Source organism: Coregonus lavaretus, assembly GCF_964263955.1.
Source record: "Coregonus lavaretus genome assembly, chromosome: 13".
Taxonomy (NCBI): Eukaryota; Metazoa; Chordata; class Actinopteri; order Salmoniformes; family Salmonidae; genus Coregonus; species Coregonus lavaretus.
In genome coordinates, this window is record NC_140000.1 from 3034724 (window position 1) to 3056833 (window position 22110).

The 22110-nt window shown below is 47.0% G+C and overlaps 1 protein-coding gene across 1 annotated transcript in view; it reads right to left on the reverse strand.

Moving 5' to 3' along the window:
• The window catches only part of LOC311139423 (juxtaposed with another zinc finger protein 1-like), a gene marked incomplete at both ends in the record, with an annotated part of 35674 nt that overhangs the window by 8282 nt on the left and 5282 nt on the right, over positions 1 to 22110 (reverse strand). The window contains one exon of the mRNA XM_084174299.1: positions 844 to 916. Coding sequence (XP_084030425.1) covers positions 844 to 916 — 73 coding nt within the window. The remainder of the gene's footprint in view (positions 1 to 843; positions 917 to 22110) is intronic.

Consider the following 22110-nt stretch of genomic DNA (forward strand, 5'->3'; position numbering starts at 1 on the left):
ACAATTAAACTGAGTTATCCACCAGATGAGACTGACTGCTGCTAGATGGAAGTTGCTAGTGGAACTAGGCTACACACACACACACACACACACACACACACACACACACACACACACACACACACACACACACACACTGGGACCAGATTCCCTCGGAGGTTGAAGTGCATGGCCCTATGAAACCGAAGTCAATGTGCTGCTAACAGCTTTTCTTCCTCCACTGTCCCTGTCCCCTTACTGGACTCCAACCAGAGGTCTTCTTGACAACGTACCAACCAGTTGTGCTATAGAAAAGGATCCTATTGGATAGCACCATTGGTGAGCTTAAGGCACGTTCTTACCTCCGATACACCTATCATGTAGCATAGACTTAGACCTCAAACACAAACCTTCACAGGGTCATACTGAGATAAGTAACTGTTTAATCAACTATTTACTAATGACATTTGGTCATTAATCCCTTTTCTGGCCAGAGTTAGGACAGTTTAAACTGAACCATAAGAATACCGCTCATTAGGGATTTCATAACCATGATCCTTTGGGACATGGTTAAAGGTCTGATTGGTATATACACTGAACAAATAGTATTTTTGAGGAGTATTTCTGTCTGTAATAAAGCCCTTTTGTAGGGAAAAACTAATTCTGATTGGCTGGGCCTGGGTCCCCAGCGGGTGGGCCCACTTCCCAGTCATGTGAAATCCATAGATTAGGGACTAATTTATTTATTTAAATTGACTGATTTCCTTTTATGAACTGTAACTCAGCAAAATCTTTGAAATTGTTGCATGTTGCGTTTCTATTTTTGTTCAGTATAGGTCAGGGTTAGGCTAGTAGCCTGCTCACCTGTTGATGTAGCTGAGGGCAACATAGGTGGGCTGCTGCTGCTCCTGGTTCTCCAACTGATGAGGATCTGTGTCTGACGAGAGACAGACGGGAGAGAGAGAGGGAGAGGGGGAGGGGGAGGGGGAGGGAGAGGGGGAGGGAGAGAGAGGTTAGCCTGATCATATAACAGCAGACATGACACACACACAGCAACAAAGCTGTCACTGAATGGTCCTCATAACAATCACATGTGGTCAAGAGGGGAGGCAGTGGTTGTGTGTTCGGACTGGGTGTGTGTCACTCTTACCAAAACAACAGTAGCTAGCTAGTGTGATGATGTTTAACAAATTACGTCATGGGCTGCTGTCTAGACTAGCCGTCGTCCTCAAGCTAAGCACAGCTGGAGATCGTCCACAAACCACCTCGTATCCAAACCCCTCTCTCACATCTCATCAACAAACTAGATAAATTAGCTTTTCATTAAAAACGCACAACAAAGAAGGCTGGGTCTAATCTAGGCTACACAACGTATTTAATGAAGCCTTCCATGGCGCTGGCTGGCACTGGGCTTTCTCATAAGTCTTCTGTGGTCCTCTGTAGCTCAATTGGTAGAGCATGGCGCTTGTAACGCCAGGGTAGTGGGTTCGATCCCCGGGACCACCCATACGTTAAAAAAAATGTATGCACACATGACTGTAAGTCGCTTTGGATAAAAGCGTCTGCTAAATGGCATTTTATTATTATTCTGATCTGATCCAACTTTAACTATGCAGCCTCTTCCTTACTGCAGTCACCATGTTGCCCATAGTTTAGACAACCCTCCACACACTGTGCTTTCCCATGCTGTGCTCCAGACGTTTGGCTCGGCTCTGCAGTGCTGCCAAACAACGGACAGCCTCTCTCCCTCCATCCCTCCCTCCCTCCCTCCCTCCCTCCCTCCCTCCCTCCCTCCCTCCCTCCCTCCCTCCCTCCCTCCATCTCTCCCTCCATCCCTCCCTCCCTCCCTCCCTCCCTCCCTCTCTCCATCCCTCCCTCTCTCCCTCCCTCTCTCCCTCCCTCCCTCCCTCCCTCCCTCCCTCCCTCCCTCCCTCTCTCCATCCCTCCCTCTCTCCCTCCCTCTCTCCCTCCCTCCCTCCCTCTCTCCATCCCTCCCTCTCTCCCTCCCTCCCTCCCTCCCTCCCTCCCTCCCTCCCTCCCTCCCTCCCTCCCTCCCTCCCTCCCTCTCTCCCTCCCTCCCTCCCTCCCTCCCTCTCTCCCTCTCTCCCTCCATCCCTCCCTCTCTCCCTCCATCCCTCCCTCTCTCCCTCCCTCTCTCCCTCCCTCCCTCCCTCCCTCCCTCCCTCCCTCCCTCCCTCTCTCCCTCCCTCCCTCCCTCCCTCTCTCCCTCCATCCCTCCCTCCCTCCCTCCCTCCCTCCCTCCCTCCCTCCCTCCCTCCCTCCCTCCCTCCCTCCCTCCCTCCCTCCATCTCTCTCTCCCTCCCGTCACACCCTGAGGTGAACCAGGCCCAACTTCAAACAGCCTCCCCACTGCGATGCCATGTGGGAGTGCGGAGATGCCCCATAAACCCACCCCGTGTCTGCCACTCACCAGCTGTGCCTGCCTACCTAGTGCCTGCCTCTGCCTGGTCTGGCCTGGGCTATGGGAAAGTGCTGCCCCCCTGTGGCCATGAAGAGAAACACTGGCAGCATGTGGCCCCAAGGGTCAAAGGTTATATCCCAAATGGCACTCTATTCAGTATATAGTGCATTACATTTGACCAGGGCCCGTAGGGCTCAGCCTAGGCCATTTGGGACGCAGAAAAGCAACCACAGCCTTTAGGGGAAGGGTTCTTCAAAACTACAGCTCTGGTCTGGAGAGCCACTACTGAGGCAGCCTTTTATTCCAGCCCAGCACTAAACAACCTGATTCAGACAATCACAGTGTATCAATATAATGACACTGTGTATGGTGTTCGCCTCACTGGCAAATCTAGCAAATCTAATAAATAGATAACGCTAAGTGCAGTTTGAGGGTCTTTAAATCACATGGTCAAGTAGAAGAGGAAAGCAAGTAGCAACGTGTTGTGTTGTGTCCCAAAATACACCCTGGTATCCGCCTGAGGTCACACTGATTTATTCATATAAAGCAGAAGCACTTTGTTCTGAAGCACCTCCGTGAACATCTTCAAAGCTCTCCCACTGAGGTGTTGCCCCAGATTCACACTAGATCTGACCTGTAACCCCTCATAAAAACGACTTCTGCAGCTTTTCCGGAGAGCGTTCACTTTGGGTGGGCCCAACATAGAGATCTTATTAAATTAAGTGTTCCTTATGTAATTCTACAGGGCCCAATGTTGTCCATGGACAACAGTAGCTAGGTACGTGTTATGTGCACCAAAACACACCCTAGTACCTTTGCCCATCTTCCCATCTTAGGTCCTGCGGTCTGTGTGTGCAGAATGGTGAAAGTGGACAGTGGGTCTGGTCAGAGGATTTGGGGTGTGTGTGGATGGACATAGTGGCAAGCGTACAAGGCTCCCTCTTACACACTGATGGACGCTCGCATGCACACACACACACACACACACACACACACAGTGTTCACATACACACACGTTGAAGCCGTGCTGGGGTAATGGCTGACAGATGCACCACCAGTCTTCACTGCCATGATTCCATCCCTCCTCTAATGCATCCTATAGGTCTATAGGCTAGGCTATAGCTATAGGTCTCTTAACGCTTGCCTTTATGTTCATTCAGCGTAGGCTAAAGTGTTTAGCAGACACTCGTATCCAGAGCGACTTACAGACAGTGCATTCAACTAGGCCTATGTTGTTTAGTAGGAAAAAAATATCCCAGTTACTCAAGTAGGCTCTTCTACGACCCATATTCAGCTTTGGAGCTGTCATCTTCAGCTTTGGAGCTGTCATATTCAGCTTTGGAGATGTCATATTCAGCTTTGGAGCTATCATATTCAGCTTTGGAGCTGTCATCTTCAGCTTTGGAGCTGTCATATTCAGCTTTGGAGCTGTCATCTTCAGCTTTGGAGCTGTCATATTCAGCTGTGGAGCTGTCATATTCAGCTTTGGAGCTGTCATATTCAGCTTTGGAGCTGTCATATTCAGCTGTGGAGCTGTCATATTCAGCTGTGGAGCTGTCATATTCAGCTTTGGAGCTGTCATATTCAGCTTTGGAGCTGTCATATTCAGCTTTGGAGCTGTCATATTCAGCTTTGGAGCTATCATATTCAGCTTTGGAGCTGTCATATTCAGCTGTGGAGCTGTCATATTCAGCTTTGGAGCTGTCATATTCAGCTTTGGAGCTATCATATTCAGCTTTGGAACTGAAAGCAAACATAGCACATCACCAAGGTCCAGCCCAATGCTGTTACTGTAGATGTGAAATGAGGCTGTCCATGTAGCCTGGAGCTGTAAATTAAGAACACCTCTCCATTAAGAGAGAATGGAGATGATACAACCACTATACTACCACTACCACTATTCATTTGATAACACCTGCTGCAGCCGCTGCAAACTAGCCGACAACAAAAGCTAGCTAGCTAGACCGGGGGAAAACTACTGCTAGCTATTGCGCAGTGACCCGTTGGCCTTCAAGAAGGCAGAAGTTTCGAGGCTGTAATCGCTGCCAAAGGTGCTTCAACAAAGTACTGAGTAAAGGGTCTGAATTCTTATGTAAATAAGGTATTTCTGTTTTTTATTTTTAATACATTTGCTAACATTTCTAAAAACCTGTTTTCGCTTTATCATTATGGGGTAATGTGTGTAGATTGATGAGGGAAAAAAAATGCATTTCATCCATTTTAGAATAAGGCTGTAATGTAACAAAATGTGGAACAACTGAAGGGGTCTGAATACTTTCTGAAAGCACTGTAGGTGTCTTGTTGATAGATGAAAAGGCAGCGAGTCAGTTGGTTCCCGCATTTCTGTACGATGAATCCATAAATAATCTAGACCTACATGCAACAGCATGCGTCATCACTATCTTTCCTTAGCGGTACCTCAAACTGTCGTGATTACCAACTTTTAGGAGTTGATTTTACTCCTGGCTCAGAGCTTGTCTGGGCAGTGTCTTAACATCATCCTAAAACCTACTCTGAGCTGGGAGTATTTTTAGTCATAAAACAGGTTTTAACAGGATTCCTAGGATCTTTTCTGAGATGCTTTGTGGATACGGGCCCAGAGCTCTATGGGCCCTGGTCAAAAGTAAATGCACTAAACAGGGAATAGGGTGCCAATTGGACTGCGTCCCCTTTTCTGGGCACTAGGGCTACACTAGTGCATGGCAGTGCAGTGGCAGTGTTTGCTTGTGGTCTCCCACCAGGTAATATATTGTAGTGGTCCAAACCTCAACCTCAGCGGTCTGGAGGGAGGTAGGTAGGGTTTCTCTCAGAGCTCCACTCGCTGAGACTGAGTGTTTCATTAACTGTGATTTACCCACTGTGAAAAGGACCGCACACCTCTCCTCTCCCACCCGCTCGGAGACATAAAACTAGAAAGACACATTAATGAATGCATTATTCCCCTCCTGTCAAAAGCTGGGAGAGCGGGGTATATGTGGTAGGGTGGGTGTATGTGGGGTAGGGTGGGTGTATGTGGGGTAGGCACTTAAATGTTTTACCTCTCTGTTTAACTCTGTTGCAGATAACTATGCCCCAATATAAGAGATTAAGGGTAAAAGACAGATCTAACTCATGGTTCATGCATGAATTGTCTTAAAGATTTCATGAAAGAAAGTTAGCTTGGGCTAAGGCTAGATTGACTGATTCTACCTCTGACTGGCAGTCCTTCAGACATTTGAGAAACAGATGTCTTACTCTGGTTCTAAAAGCAAAGTCAACATACTTCTTGAATTGTGTATCTGAGAGTGGTGGAAATCCAGCTAAATTCTGGAAAGTGGTCAAAAAATCCACCCCCTCATGGATTGATAATAATTTGACATTTAAAAAACATACGGATGAGCTAGTTAAGAAGCTGAGATTTAAAGTAGGCTTATTTTATAGAAATACAGTGGGGAAAAAAGTATTTAGTCAGCCACCAATTGTGCAAGTTCTCCCACTTAAAAAGATGAGAGAGGCCTGTAATTTTCATCATAGGTACACGTCAACTATGACAGACAAAATGATACTTTTTTTCTCCAGAAAATCACATTGTAGGATTTTTAATGAATTTATTTGCAAATGATGGTGGAAAATAAGTATTTGGTCAATAACAAAAGTTTCTCAATACTTTGTTATATACCCTTTGTTGGCAATGACACAGGTGAAACGTTTTCTGTAAGTCTTCACAAGGTTTTCACACACTGTTGCTGGTATTTTGGCCCATTCCTCCATGCAGATCTCCTCTAGAGCAGTGATGTTTTGGGGCTGTCGCTGGGCAACACGGACTTTCAACTCCCTCCAAAGATTTTCTATGGGGTTGAGATCTGGAGACTGGCTAGGCCACTCCAGGACCTTGAAATGCTTCTTACGAAGCCACTCCTTCGTTGCCCGGGCGGTGTGTTTGGGATCATTGTCATGCTGAAAGACCCAGCAACGTTTCATCTTCAATGCCCTTGCTGATGGAAGGAGGTTTTCACTCAAAATCTCACGATGCATGGCCCAATTCATTATTTCCTTTACACGGATCAGTCGTCCTGGTCCCTTTGCCCTTGTCTGTGAGAGCCAGAAATCTTGCTTGTTTGTAGGTGACCAAATACTTATTTTCCACCATAATTTGCAAATAAATTCATAAAAAATCCTACAATGTGACTTTCTGGATTTTTTTCCCTCAATTTGTCTGTCATAGTTGACGTGTACCTATGATGAAAATTACAGGCCTCTCTCATCTTTTTAAGTGGGAGAACTTGCACAATTGGTGGCTGACTAAATATTTTTTTCCCCCACTGTAGATCATGTCTCTCCCTAAACAGCAGGAAGCAGATTGTACAGGTAACTCTCCTGCCAGTTCTTTACGCCTCTCCAGATACAGCAGGAAGCAGATTGTACAGGTAACTCTCCTGCCAGTTCTTTACGCCTCTCCAGATACAGCAGGAAGCAGATTGTACAGGTAACTCTCCTGCCAGTTCTTTACGCCTCTCCAGATACAGCAGGAAGCAGATTGTACAGGTAACTCTCCTGCCAGTTCTTTACGCCTCTCCAGAAACAGCAGGAAGCAGATTGTACAGGTAACTCTCCTGCCAGTTCTTTACGCCTCTCCAGATACAGCAGGAAGCAGATTGTACAGGTAACTCTCCTGCCAGTTCTTTACGCCTCTCCAGAAACAGCAGGAAGCAGATTGTACAGTCAACTTTCCTGCCAGTTCTTAACTACGGTGACACCATTTACCAGAATGCAGCAGCAACTACTCTTAAACATTTGGATGCCGTCTACCATAGTGTCCTTCGCTTTATCACAGGTGATTGTTTTAATACACATCCCTGGATCCTGTATCAAAATGTTGGCTGGTCCTCATTAAAGTCCCGTAGATCACTTCATTACTCCCTTTTTGTTTACAAAGCTCTACTATACAAGCTTCTGACTTACCTTTGTTGTTAAAGTATAAAAACATGAGATACCAAACACGTTCACGGGGTTGGTTAACTCTTGCGATTCCTCGGGTCTCCACCGAACTAGGTAAATCCGCTTTTAGTTTTAACGCTCCACAATTTTGGAATTACTTACAAAATTCATTACATTTGGATTCCCTGGTGCCACTAGGGCATTTTAAAACCCTGATGATAAAATGAGTTCACCGAGGTGTGCAATTGTTTTGATTGACTAATAATTTGTTTATGATGTTCTAATGCAATGTACTGGTTATTCTATCTTGTATCTTGTAGTTGTATCTTTTATTTTATGTCAGAGCACCATTAAAAATGAGACCCTGGTCTCAATTGGGCTCCCATGATTAAATAAGTGACTAAAAATAATAAAATAATGAGCTGTCCACAGGAGCAGAGAGCAGAGTCATGGAGGGCTGCTCACCGGCCACGCTATTAGCCCTGGATCAATCCACTCACACACACTGTAAATCACATACACCTCAGCTGGCCTGAGTGTGTATCTGGTAGGGGGCCAGCTTCCCAGAGCCCCAACCAACCGCTCCCCTCTGGGGCCACCAGCGCAGAGACCCCCCTGGCCCCCTCTGGTCCCCCACCCCCCTGACAGCCCCCCAAGACCAGGATGTGGACCCACCCATTAGGGCCAGAGTGTGGACCCCCCCATTAGGACCAGGGTGTGGACCCCTGGAGAGGAGAGAGGGCTAAACCATCCACACAGGTGGTCCACAGCGGTGGTCTGTCTATCTGTCTGTTGGTTCTAGGGTGTACAGTGAGGGAAAAAAGTATTTGATCCCCTGCTGATTTTGTACATTTGCCCACTGACAAAGACATGATCAGTCTATCATTTTAATGGTAGGTTTATTTGAACAGTGAGAGACAGAATAACAACAAAAAAATCCAGAAAAACGCATGTCAAAAATGTTATAAATTGATTTACATTTTAATGAGGGAAATAAGTATTTGACCCCTCTGCAAAACATGACTTAGTACATGGTGGCAAAACCCTTGTTGGCAATCACAGAGGTCAGACGTTTCTTGTAGTTGGCCACCAGGTTTGTACACATCTCAGGAGGGATTTTGTCCCACTCCTCTTTGCAGATCTTCTCCAAGTCATTAAGGTTTCGAGGCTGACGTTTGGCAACTCGAACCTTCAGCTCCCTCCACAGATTTTCTATGGGATTAAGGTCTGGAGACTGGCTAGGCCACTCCAGGACCTTAATGTGCTTCTTCTTGAGCCACTCCTTTGTTGCCTTGGCCGTGTGTTTTGGGTCATTGTCATGCTGGAATAACCATCCACGACCCATTTTCAATGCCCTGGCTGAGGGAAGGAGGTTCTCACCCAAGATTTGACAGTACATGGCCCCTTCCATCGTCCCTTTGATGCGGTGAAGTTGTCCTGTCCCCTTAGCAGAAAAACACCCCCAAAGCATAATGTTTCCACCTCCATGTTTGACAGTGGGGATGGTGTTCTTGGGGTCATAGGCAGCATTCCTCCTCCTCCAAACACGGCGAGTTGAGTTGATGCCAAAGAGCTCGATTTTGGTCTCATCTGACCACAACACTTTCACCCAGTTCTCCTCTGAATCATTCAGATGTTCATTGGCAAACTTCAGACGGGCCTGTATATGTGCTTTCTTGAGCATTGGGACCTTGCGGGCACTGCAGGATTTCAGTCCTTCAAGGCGTAGTGTGTTACCAATTGTTTTCTTGGTGACTATGGTCCCAGCTGCCTTGAGATCATTGACAAGATCCTCCCGTGTAGTTCTGGGCTGATTCCTCACCGTTCTCATGATCATTGCAACTCCACAAGGTGAGATCTTGCATGGAGCCCCAGGCCGAGGGAGATTGACAGTTCTTTTGTGTTTCTTCAATTTGCGAATAATCATACCAACTGTTGTCACCTTCTCACCAAGCTGCTTGGCGATGGTCTTGTAGCCCATTCCAGCCTTGTGTAGGTCTACAATCTTGTCCCTGACATCTTTGGAGAGCTCTTTGGTCTTGGCCATGGTGGAGAGTTTGGAATCTGATTGATTGATTGCTTCTGTGGACAGGTGTCTTTTATACAGGTAACAAGCTGAGATTAGGAGCACTCCCTTTAAGAGTGTGCTCCCAATCTCAGCTCGTTACCTGTATAAAAGACACCTGGGAGCCAGAAATCTTTCTGATTGAAAGGGGGTCAAATACTTATTTCCCTCATTAAAATGAAAAAATCAATTTATAACATTTTTGACATGCGTTTTTCTGGATGTTTTTGTTGTTATTCTGTCTCTCACTGTTCAAATAAACCTACCATTAAATGTATAGACTGATCATTTCTTTGTCAGTGGGCAAATGTACAAAATCAGCAGGGGATCAAATACTTTTTTCCCTCACTGTATTGGTTTTGTTAAAGTCACCTGATGCTAAAATGCTCTGATCAAGACAACACACTCCCTCCTGAGTCAGTGGCACGTAGGTACAGGAAGAACACTTTAAAATCAGTGAACGCAACTGCACAAAGTGACTAAATGAGTTGTTGCTTTTAACAAACTTACTGGCAGGCCTGTAACAGGTAGTACGGTGAGACTGAAAACATCCCAGCAGCATAAGTAAGAGGCAGACATGATGTAATGGCCGTGTTCTAGTTAGGCAAGATAGTTAAAGAGAGACCCCTCGCTACGTCCAGACTCCAGCCTGTATGGGCCAGCCAACCACAGGACGGACGGTGATCACCATCATCACACAACAAAACACAACTTGCCTTCCTGAGGCAAGAGAGGAAGTGACGCCCCCTGTACCCCTTCATTACCCCCCACCCAACTTCCCTCAAGACACAGGCCCTACCCCCCCTCCTCTCCACCCACCCTCCCTTCCACGTTTATTTCCACCAACCAGCCAGTCAGTCAGTCACCTATCCCAGCAGCCCCTTCCCCCTCAACCCAGTGCACTGCTGGACAGCGTGGAGTGGTAAGGTTCATGGTGACATGTTTATGGTGGGTCTGAGCAGTGGGGAACACTGGCCAGAGTCCTGGTACAGGGAACACATTGAGACACCACTTCCACAGAGGAAATGAAACCACAGAGTCAAACTGCACTTCACTGGTTGGTAGTCTGGTCCCTGCTGCTGCTACCGCAGGTCCTTAAATAACACGGCTGATTGTACAATGACTGAACCTGAGATGTGAAAATGGACTGAAAACAGATAGGCTATGCATGCACTCACATGTACATACAGGCATTGACACACACACAGACACACACAGTCTTGTTTTACTATCCTTGTGGGGACACACAATTGATTCCCATTCTAAATTAAATTTGACCTAACCCTTAACCCTAAACCTAACCTTAACCCTAACCCTAACCTTTAACCCCTAATCCTAACCCTAATTCTAACACTCATTCTAACCTTAACTCTAAACCCCCTAGAAATAGCCTTTTTCCTTGTGGGGAATAACAAAATGTCCCCAGTTGGTCAAATTTTTGTTTGTTTACTATTCTTGTGGGGACTTCTGGTCCCCACAAGTATAGTTAAACACGTCCACACACAGACACACCCACACCCTCAACCCAGAACCAGATCCCCTAGTGAGTGTGTAATATCAACACCGCCTGCAGGTTATCTGCTACAGCTCCACTACAGTATAAAGACAGTTCTGTTCTAGAGTCAGAGTTAGTCACCTCCTGACTGAGAACAGCAGTGACTGACTGGACTGGTGTCAGCCGGTGTGTGTGTGTGTGTGCATGTGTGTTATTGGTAGGGGTGACTAACTGACTGACTAAACTGAGTGCAGCACTGGTGTCAGCCGGGGGGAGGGGCGAGGGGTAGGGGGGTAAATGTAATTAGGTCCACCAGGTGCAGAGATCGGGGCGCCAGTTACTGCTTCCCAAATTTATTATTTCCGCTCAGCAGATTTTGGGGGGTGCATTCCTCAAGCCCCTAAATGAGCCCCCTGTGTAGAGAGCAGCTACAAACAGGCCCATTGTTAGAGCAGACAGACAGACAGACAGACAGACAGACAGACAGACAGACAGACAGACAGACAGACAGACAGACAGACAGACAGACAGACAGACAGACAGACAGACAGAGAGGCAGACAGACTGGCAGACAGACAGAGAGGCAGACAGACTGGCAGACAGACAGACAGACAGACAGACAGACAGACAGACAGACAGACAGACAGACAGACAGACAGACAGACAGACAGACAGACAGGCAGGCAGGCAGGCAGGCAGGCAGGCAGGCAGGCAGGCAGGCAGGCAGGCAGGCAGGCAGGCAGACAGATAGGCTGGTAGGGATGGAGGTCAGCCCCAGACAGAGACACAGCCAGGGCTACATAACCGAGGATAAGGCTCTCTCTCTCTCTGGTCCTACACTGACCTGTCTCCCACAGAACACACAGAGATCTGAGCCGGGACAAACTAAACCCACCAGTGGTCAGTTTAACCACTACTAGACCACTACAGGACCATTGGGGATATTTAACCACTACTAGACCACTACAGGACCATTGGGGAGATTTAACCACTACTAGACCACTACAGGACCATTGGGGAGATTTAACCACTACTAGACCACTACAGGACCATTGGGGAGATTTAACCACAACTAGACCACTACAGGACCATTGGGGAGATTTAACCACTACAGGACCATTGGGGAGATTTAACCACTACTAGACCACTACAGGACCATTGGGGATATTTAACAACTACTAGACCACTACAGGACCATTGGGGCGCTTTAACCACTACTAGACCACTACAGGACCATTGGGGCGCTTTAACCACTACTAGACCACTACAGGACCATTGGGGCGCTTACTGTAACATGGTGGTTGGGCTGAAATTGGCCTTAAAGCTCCTGTTATTCCCCAGTCCGTTTTAGAGAGCCAGTCCAGGGCTACGTCTCAAATGGCACTCTATCTTCCCTATATAACACACTACTTTTGACCAGGGCCCTAGTAGTGCACTATATAGGGAATAGGGTGCCATTCAGGATGCAGTTCAGGACCCATTAGCACCTGTTGTGATAAACCCTGCTGAGGGTTGTCAGGGGTTACTGGACTTAGTGGACCCGCCAATATTCACATTAGCGGCTTAAGTCTGTTTTCATATCAGAGTTGAAATATAGAGTCTGTAATTAGGGGAAACGTAGGCCGAACCACTAACCAGGCTCCAGTGAAGCCACGCCACCTTGCAACATATTCATTGGAAATGCTGTAGAAGTTGTAATAGACCTCAGCATTTATGGGCGGTGGTAGCCTCGAGGTTAGAGAGATGGGCCAGTAAGGGTTGACGGTTCGAATCCCAAGGCTGATGGGAGAATATCTGGTGGGAGTGAGACCCTGATTAAAAGTTGACACAGCAATTCAAGAGACATAAACATTGTAGGTTAGGCTATGTCCTCAAAACACTTGAGAAGTACTGAAATTAGAACAACGGTAACGTTCTTTACACGCTCTATGGACAGGAACACATTCAGTAGATATATCCAGTCACGTGATCTTATGCTTCTGAAAAGCATCACCTCTTTAGGGGGATCAGGAGAGGGCTGTATGTATCTAGCGTATCAGAGTAAGGGTGCTGATCTAGGATCAGGTCCTCCTGGTCCATGTACTCTTATTCATTGTTCATTCTCTTATCCTTGATCAGCTCTCCCACCGAGATGCTTGATCCATACGGCTCTTTCAATGGGCGGCAGGTAGCCCAGCGGTTAGAGTGTTGGGCCAGTAACTGAAATGTTGCTAGTTGGAATCCCAGAGCCGACCAAGTGGGGAAATCTGTTGATGTGCCCTTGAGCAAGGCACTTAACCCTAAATTGCTCCAGGGTCGCTGTTGATAATGGCCGACCCTGGCCGTGACCCCAGGGTATCTCAGGGGGAGTTGGGATATGCCAAAAACACATTTCCAATTCACACACGTGTATAATACACACCTGTACATGTGAAATAGGACAAATATAAACCCCCACTGTTTTAGCACGGGCCTCTCATCAACAACCCACCGCTGCCACCTACTGCTCACAACCCCAAACAGGAGGCTCCCGGCTGGAACATGGAAGGGGAATACGGGGACAAGAATGCCTTGTGAGCTTGTTTTCCAGGCCCCTTCCCTAATTATACAGCAGAATGTGTTTGAGAGCAGCAGGCCACCAGATGAGGAGGAAGAAACGCCAAATCAAGCACCCTCGTTGTAATCCGCTTGGCAGGATGCGTCAGATTTCGCACTCCTGCGAGGCGAAGGCGGGCACAGGGTAGGCCAGCGGACCTCGGAGGGGGTTCAGTGTGTCTGTGTGTGTGTGAGGCAGGGGAGCCGCTGAGTTTTTCCACTCTGGGCACCACTAATTGGCTCATTATTCCCCAATAAGTCGTTGGAAGTGTTGGGAGCCCCCCTCCTTGGGCTAACACCTTGGACACATGCACAGCACACAAGCAGAGGGTTAAAGGAGGGTATAGAGGATATTGAAGGCTGAGCTGGGCAAGACTGGGCTGGGGCTCGCACTGGGGCTGGGGTTATGGCTGAGGCAGGGGGTTGGGCTGGGAGCTGGGCTGGGGGCTGGGCTAGGGCTGGGGCTGAGGCAGGGGGTTGGGCTGGGGGCTGAGGCAGGGGGTTGGACTGGGGGCTGGGGCTGAGGCAGGGGGTTGGACTGGGGGCTGGGCTAGGGCTGGGGCTGAGGCAGGGGGTTGGGCTAGGGCTGGGGCTGAGGCAGGGGGTTGGACTGGGGGCTGGGGTTATGGCTGGGGCTGAGGCAGGGGGTTGGACTGGGGGCTGGGGCTGAGGCAGGGGGTTGGACTGGGGGCTGGGCTAGGGCTGGGGCTGAGGCAGGGGGTTGGGCTAGGGCTGGGGCTGAGGCAGGGGGTTGGGCTAGGGCTGGGGCTGAGGCAGGGGGTTGGACTGGGGGCTGGGGTTATGGCTGGGGGCTGGGGTTATGGCTGGGCTAGGGCTGGGGGGCTGGGGTTGACATGGGAGTAAAAATTCATCCCGCAACAGTTATATAACTCCCAAAACTTTTCTGTCCTGATAAAAATCCCTTCCGTTCCGTCCTGTCCTGTCCCTCCCCCCATGCTGTGTGTGTGTTTTGTCACGAACCGGCTCAAGTTCGTAACAAAAGGGAGACACGTGGAGACAAGGAATACTTAAAGTATATATTTATTACCTAAAGTAAACTAACTCAAATAACGATGGGGTGTGTAATCAGTAATCAGTAGTGTAAGTGAGTGTTTGCTTGCATAAATGTAATATGGAAAAGTGTTGAGAGGTGCCAAAGCAAACAACCAAAAAGGCCACAAAAATACCACAACCAAAGTCAAAGTATCTGCCTGGAGAGAGTCTTCCCAATGAATGTGGAAGAGGTCCATTTATGCTGGGACACACCCGGCCCAGGTGTTTCCCATGTAGCTGACGACCCTCCCAACTCCGCCCACCGGCATCCTAATAAGGAAACAAGAGCAAAGAGAGAATACGGCAGACAGAGTGGGAGGGTCGTCACACCCCCCCCCATAAGACCGGGGACCAACAAGGACCCCGGACCAACGTACCAGCCCCTGCGTCCCAAACCGACAAATTGTACATGTTCACACCTCCACTTGCCCCACCCATCATCCTCCTCTCCAGACCTCAGCAACCTTTACACAGGAAGCAACCTTTAAGAGGAAAGAAGAACACAAGACTAGGAAGGGACAAACAGGAAAGATAGAACATGACAAAATCAAACAATGGTCGGTCACATCAATATTCATGAACAGGGCGCACGAGAGAGCGCATCAGCAATCACGTTATCAGTCCCCCGGATGTGCCGCACATCTAGATGGAAGGATTGTAAAAATAAACACCATCTCATTATCCTCTGATTAGGGCACCTCATGGACCTCAAAAAGGTGAGAGGGTTATGGTCGGTGTAGACCACAATAGGTACTACACCCGACCCAACATACACTTCAAAGTGTTGTAGCGCCCATATAAGTGCTAATGCTTCTTTTTCAATGACCGAATAGTTCAACTGATAATGGTTAAACTTTTTGGAAAAGAAACTAACAGGCCTCTCAACCCCAGCCACATCTGCTTGCAGCAAAACTGCACCCGCCCCCACATGACTAGCATCCACCTGCAAGGTAAATGACAAATCCACACGAGGAGCAGCCAGTACCGGAGTTGAAGTAAGCAACCTCTTTGCATCTTCGAAAGCCTGTTGACAATGAGAAGACCATACGTACACAGCCTTAGCTTTCAGCAAATCTGTCAAGGGAGCGACCACAGTAGAGAAGTTCCTACAAAAACCACGATAATACCCAATCATTCCCAAGAAACGCATCAGTTCCTTTTTAGTAGCTGGTAGTGGAAAAGCATCAATAGCTACCACTTTAGCCCGAACAGGACGCACTTCACCCTGCCCAACCACCTTTCCAAGGTATGTAACAGTCGCCTGAGCAAACTCACATTTAGCCAAATTTATCGTGAGGCGACCCGCAGCCAGACGTCCAAACAAGGCTTGAATACGGGACAGATGTTCCTCCCAAGTATCTGCATATATCACTACATCGTCCAGATAAACAGCGCACCCGGCCAGACCAGAGACAACCCTGTTCATAAGTCGCTGAAAAGTGGCAGGCGCATTACGCAGTCCGAAACTCATAACCGAATACGAGTACAGACCAAAAGGTGTAATAAAGGCAGAAATTTCACGTGCCCTACTCGTCAGTGGCACCTGCCAATAGCCCTTTAACAGGTCAAATTTGCTCACAAACTTAGCTGCGCCGACTTGATCAACGCAGTCCTCCATCCGAGGAAGAGGAAATGAATCCGGCTTAGTGACATCGTTTACCTTACGGTAGTCCGTACAAAATCTATTTGTTCCATCCGATTTACTGACCAAGATACAGGGAGAAGCCCAACTGGAGAAAGAAGGCTCTGCTATTTTACTCTCCAGCATGTACCGGACCTCAGCATCCAGACAACGCAGTTTCTCTGAAGAAACTCTATAGAACCGTTGACGAATGGGGTCAGCATCTCCAATGTCAATATCATGTTCTATTAAGTTTGTACGTGTAGGTGTATCAGAAAACAACCCTGGAAATCTCCGAATCAAACCAACTATCTCTTTCCGCCCATCAACAGGTAGATGCGTAAGAAGGCTATCTAAAATCTCCAGTGTCTCTGAATTTTTCAATCTACCCTGCAGTATGCAATCGTCGGGACCAGAAACATCTTCCCGCTCCTGCACAGACCTAGCATGACCAAAACTCTTGGAATAAACAGTATCAGCCAAAAGAACAGCCTTACCGTCCTCTGTAGACTCCCACTGTTCAGTCTCAGAGGAACGTGCATAATAGGGTTTTAACAAATTTACATGGCACAGTTGGTGGGCTTTCCTCCGTTCTGGAGTGGCAACTAGATAATTTTGCTCAGTGTACTGGCGCACCACTGTATATGGACCTTGAAACTTGGCTTGAAAAGGAGAACCAACAATTGGCAGCAGAGCCAGAACCTGATCACCTGGACTAAAGTGACGAGGCTCAGCTCGGCGATCATATATGCTCTTCATCCTGTCCTGTGAAGATGATAGCTTCTCTTTAGCCATTTCACCAGCGGCATACAAGCGTCACCGAAAATCACCCACATATGATAACAGGGACTGAGGAGGCTCGGGAGACTTCCAGTCATCCTGGAGAACAGATAAAAGCCCACGCACCCGATGTCCAAACACTAGGTCATTTGGGCTAAAACCCGTGCTCTCCTGTGAAACCTCCCTAGCAGCTAACAATAACCAAGGCAACCCCTCCTCCCAATCCTTTTCCATCTCAGTACAATAAGCTCTCAACAAAGACTTAAGTGTTTGATGGAACCGTTCCAGTGCTCCTTGACTTTGGGCATGATAGGCGCTAGACAAGTTGTGTTTAATATGGAGTTGTTGGAGAACCTGACCAAAGAGATTAGAGGTGAAATTAGATCCTTGATCACTTTGAATGACCTTAGGGATTCCAAACAGTGAGAGAAACTGAGTCAAAGCTTTTAACACAGCCTTAGTCGTGATAGACCGGAGAGGATAGGCAGCAGGAAACCTAGTGGTCTGACACATCACAGTCAACAAATAATTACTACCCTTTCTAGAACGAGGCAGAGGACCAACACAATCAATAATCAAATACTCAAAAGGTTTACTGAGTACAGGAATAGGGAACAGTGGTACCGGCTTAATAGCTTGATTAGGTTTACCAGTTAATTGACAGGTGTGACAAGTTTTGATGAAATCAGAAACATCCCTCTTTAATCTTGGCCAAAAGAAATGTCGTAATATACGATTGTAGGTTTTTCTCACACCCATATGCCCAGCAACGTCATTGTGAGAAGTTGTTAGCACCAACTCACGAAGCTTAACTGATACCACCACCTGACTAATCGCCTCCCCCAGAAAACAACTACCATGAGACATCCACTTTCTCATCAGGACCTCTTCTTGGAGAAAATAGCCCTGTGCGACATCTCCCAACTGTTCCACAGGCACAATTTGGTCCCGCAACTCTTCTAATGTAGGGTCAGTCCGTTGCGCCTCGATTAAATCGGAGCGGGATATAGATAACGGGATAACAGGGAAAACAGTAACAGACTTCTTTGTGGTATTCTCGTTAGCCAGCTCCGTGACCAGGTCGTCATGGATCATAGAACACGTCACTGCACACGCAGAAAACACCTCTGGGAAATTCTGCGCACTCTCATCAGGAATCCCTACAATTGACGGCTTAGTGGAAACCACTAAAGATGGAAACGCGATAGGCCACACACGCTCCCCAGCCAAGTTATTTCCAAGGATCACGTCAATACCCTCAATAGGCAATGAAGGACGCACCCCCACAACAACCTCACCTTTCACCAGTCCACAATCCAACATCAGTTTATGCAATGGAACTGACAGAGTGTTCAAACCTATTCCCCTAATTAGAACACTATTCCCCGAATCAGTCTCCGCAGAGAAGGGTAACACAGATTCCAACACAAATGATTCAGAGGCACCTGTGTCTCTTAGGATCTTTACTGGCACTAGGTTCTTACTTCCTACCATAGACACAAAACCCTCCGTAACGAAAGGTAAATAGTCGGGATCAATATAACCTTTCACCTGGCTCTGGGCATGAGACAATGCGTCAGGAGTGAACTGATGTGGAACAGGAGCTGCTAACGCTGCAGGCCTCGATTTACCATAAGCACCTGTACTGAATTTACCCCTAGACCTAAGAATCGGACATTCATTTTTCCAATGACCTAATTCTTGACAGTAGTGACACTCTTGACCAACGTCAGTTTTACCACGGGTATCAGGCTCAACCCTAGTTGAATGAAACTCTGCCCGGGAACCGAAGTATCTCGGCGAGCGAGGCCCAAATCTCTGCGAACGCCCCCACTCACTCCGAATACGGGGTTCTGCAAAAACATTTTTGTGAGTCAACACATATTCATCTGCCAAAACCGCAGCTTCAGCGACAGTCTTTATTTTTCGTTCGTTAATGTACGTCGCTATACGATCAGGGATTGTGTCCTTAAATTGTTCTAACATAATCAGATCACACAGCCCTTGGAAAGTCATAACTGCAGAGGCAGAACACCAGCGATTGAACTGTGAAGATAATATTCGCGCAAACTCAACATGAGTCTGCTGATCATCCCTTTTTAAAGTTCTAAATCGTTGGCGGTAAGCCTCAGGGACCAATTCATAACTCTGTAACACAGCTGTTTTAACCTTCTCATAACTAACACTGTCTGCTACACTAAGAGCTGAATATGCTTCTTGCGCTTTACCAGTCAGCACACACTGCAACATCAAAGTGCGATCAGAATCAGGCCAACTCCTAGCGTCAGCAACACGCTCAAACAACGAAAAAAATGTCTCCGGGTCCTTTTCATTAAACTGGGGCAACAACCGTAAATTCCCTACAACATCAAATGTGTCTGGATTACGACCAAAAGAGGAACGACCCCTAGGTAACTCTGGGTCACCTTCCCAGAGCAAACTCTCCCCTGAGAGCTTTCCTTCCCTAACCAACTCTAGTCGCTCTTGTTGCAGCTTGATTTTAGCACGCTCCATATCCTGTTTAAATTCCAATTCCCTTTCATATTTTACACGATCATGCTCCATTTTAGCTCTTTGTCCATTTCGTTCATGCTCCATTTTAGCTTGTTCATGCTCCATTTTAGCTCTTTGTCCATTTTGTTCATGCTCTAGCTGTAACAGAAGCAGTTCTTTCTGCTGTTCAAAAAGAAGACTACTATGACTAACCGATGGAGCGGTCATTGTAACATATCGGGGAGACAACGTGTCCTCAGCAGAGGCTGCCCCAGTGGTAACATCCAGAATACCACTCTCCATCAAATTGGCCTTCAATATTAACCTAATATAATTTTTTAGGCGTTTATCACTAATTTCAACCTTGTAGTGTTCAGCAACCTTCAACAGCTGTTCTTTAGTACATAATTCTAACAGTTCTTCTGATGGAAAGTGAATGAACTCGTCTACATTAGACGCCATAGTCAGGAAAAAAAAAAATAGATTTATATATATCATAATAATCTTGCTCAACCCCTCTGCTGAGCACACCAGACACAAGAGAAATGACAATCACACCGAGCACCACAGAAGAGAGATGGGATATGGAGCTTCCCCATAACCTACAATAACTCAACCCTAGTCTTCGTGTAGATTCGCGGTGGGTAATTACGCACTGTAGCCCGCTGGCAAGGAATTAAACCCCCCAGCACGCTGGTAGATTCCACCAAGCCACGGATGTGCCCCCGAGACAACTGCTCAGCAACAGACTCGTTTTGGGCTGCTCATGAGACCAGAGAGAGAGCAGTTAGCTCGCTGTTAGCTAACTACTTTTCATTGCCTGCCCAGCAGATAAAGGCCAATTATAATTGTTTTATTAGAGATTGAAGCCTGTTGGGAGAATTAGGGGCTGGGGGCAAAAACATTAAAAAATGATATGACCTCCTAAAACTGCTTATAACACAAACGTAACTCAGTTTAAAAATAACACATTCCTGTACTTCCCGTTCCTGTGGACTGTTGATCTTGTCGCGAATTTGACTCTATAATTTAAATCCCGATCCTTCAGGAATCCTGTTCCTGTGTCAACCTCTAGCTGGGCCTGGGCTTAATATTGGGCTGGGCCAGAGCCTTTGATTGGGCTGGGCCAGGTTTGCTTCCATACTGTAGAAGTATTGAGCCCTGGGATGGTGGATTGATTGGGTCAAAAACTGCAGATATAATGTAGGCTAGGCCTACGTGTAAAACTGGAGCATATGTAGTGGATACTTTCAAAACTATTTTCAAGAGAGGCTAGTTTGACTGTGTAGTGCTCAGTAAATTTGTATCTAGAATGTGCTTCAGCTTCCTGGTGATTTGGAATTCCTCAGGTGTTGTATTCTAGGAATGGCCCTCATATTCCAGCTGCTCACTGTGTACTGTGGCAACCTGAAGTGTTGCAGGCAGTTTCCCAGCTGTCTCACTGTGTACTGTGGCAACCTGAAGTGTTGCAGGCAGTTTCCTAGTTTATGAAGAAATACAACTAAACATTTTGAATGTATACTAATCAAACTAGGACCCCTACGAATACTGGGGAAATGCATGGGATTGAAATTGTCATCTGAAATGACAGTTTAGGCCTAGATTGTGTCATTACTAATACAATGATCAATTATTCTACAATACTATACATTATAGACACCATTAGGGAGGCCACAGCCATATCACGGCTAAACGGTGGTATAGTCAGGCTATCACAAGAGAAACACTTCTTGTGACTTGAAGACCCCATGTAGCCTTTCCCAGACAGACAGACCCAAACCCCCCTCAGTCTCAATAGAGTGAAAGCATACCCAGACGCGCTTCAGCCCAGCTTGAACAAAAAAGGGAATAAGGTGCCCGACTGAGGGACTGGATAATCTAAAAAGCATTCCTCAGTCTCTCTCTCCCTCCTCCCTCTCTCCCCCTCTCTCTCTCTCTCTCCCTCTCTCTCTCTCTCTCCCTCCTCCCTCTCTCCCTCTCTCTCTCTCTCTCCCTCCTCCCTCTCTCCCTCTCTGCATGCCTGCAGAAAGACTTACCCAATGAATCATGCAACAATAATAAAGACAGACAGACAGACAGAGCACTGCTAATGGACTCCAGCCTCGTCACCATACACCTCCTTTCCCTACTGATCCTGAGAAAACCCCACCACGCAAAATGAACACACACCATTAAAACTAGGGCACGTGCCCCCTCAATTTGATCCATTTAAAATACACACATACAAATAACAGGCCTACAAGATATAGGCTAGTCTACACAGCATTAAGATATAGGCTAGTCTACACAGCATTAAGATATGGGCTAGTCTACACAGTATTAAGATATGGGCTAGTCTACACAGTATTAAGATATAGGCTAGTCTACACAGTATTAAGATATAGGCTAGTCTACACAGTATTAAGATATGGGCTAGTCTACACAGTATTAAGATATGGGCTAGTCTACACAGTATTAAGATATAGGCTAGTCTACACAGTATTAAGATATGGGCTAGTCTACACAGTATTAAGATATGGGCTAGTCTACACAGTATTAAGATATGGGCTAGTCTACACGGTATTAACATATGGGCTAGTCTACACAGTATTAAGATATGGGCTAGCCTACACAGTATTAAGATATAGGCTAGTCTACACGGTATTAAGATATGGGCTAGTCTACACAGTATTAAGATATGGGCTAGTCTACACAGTATTAAGATATAGGCT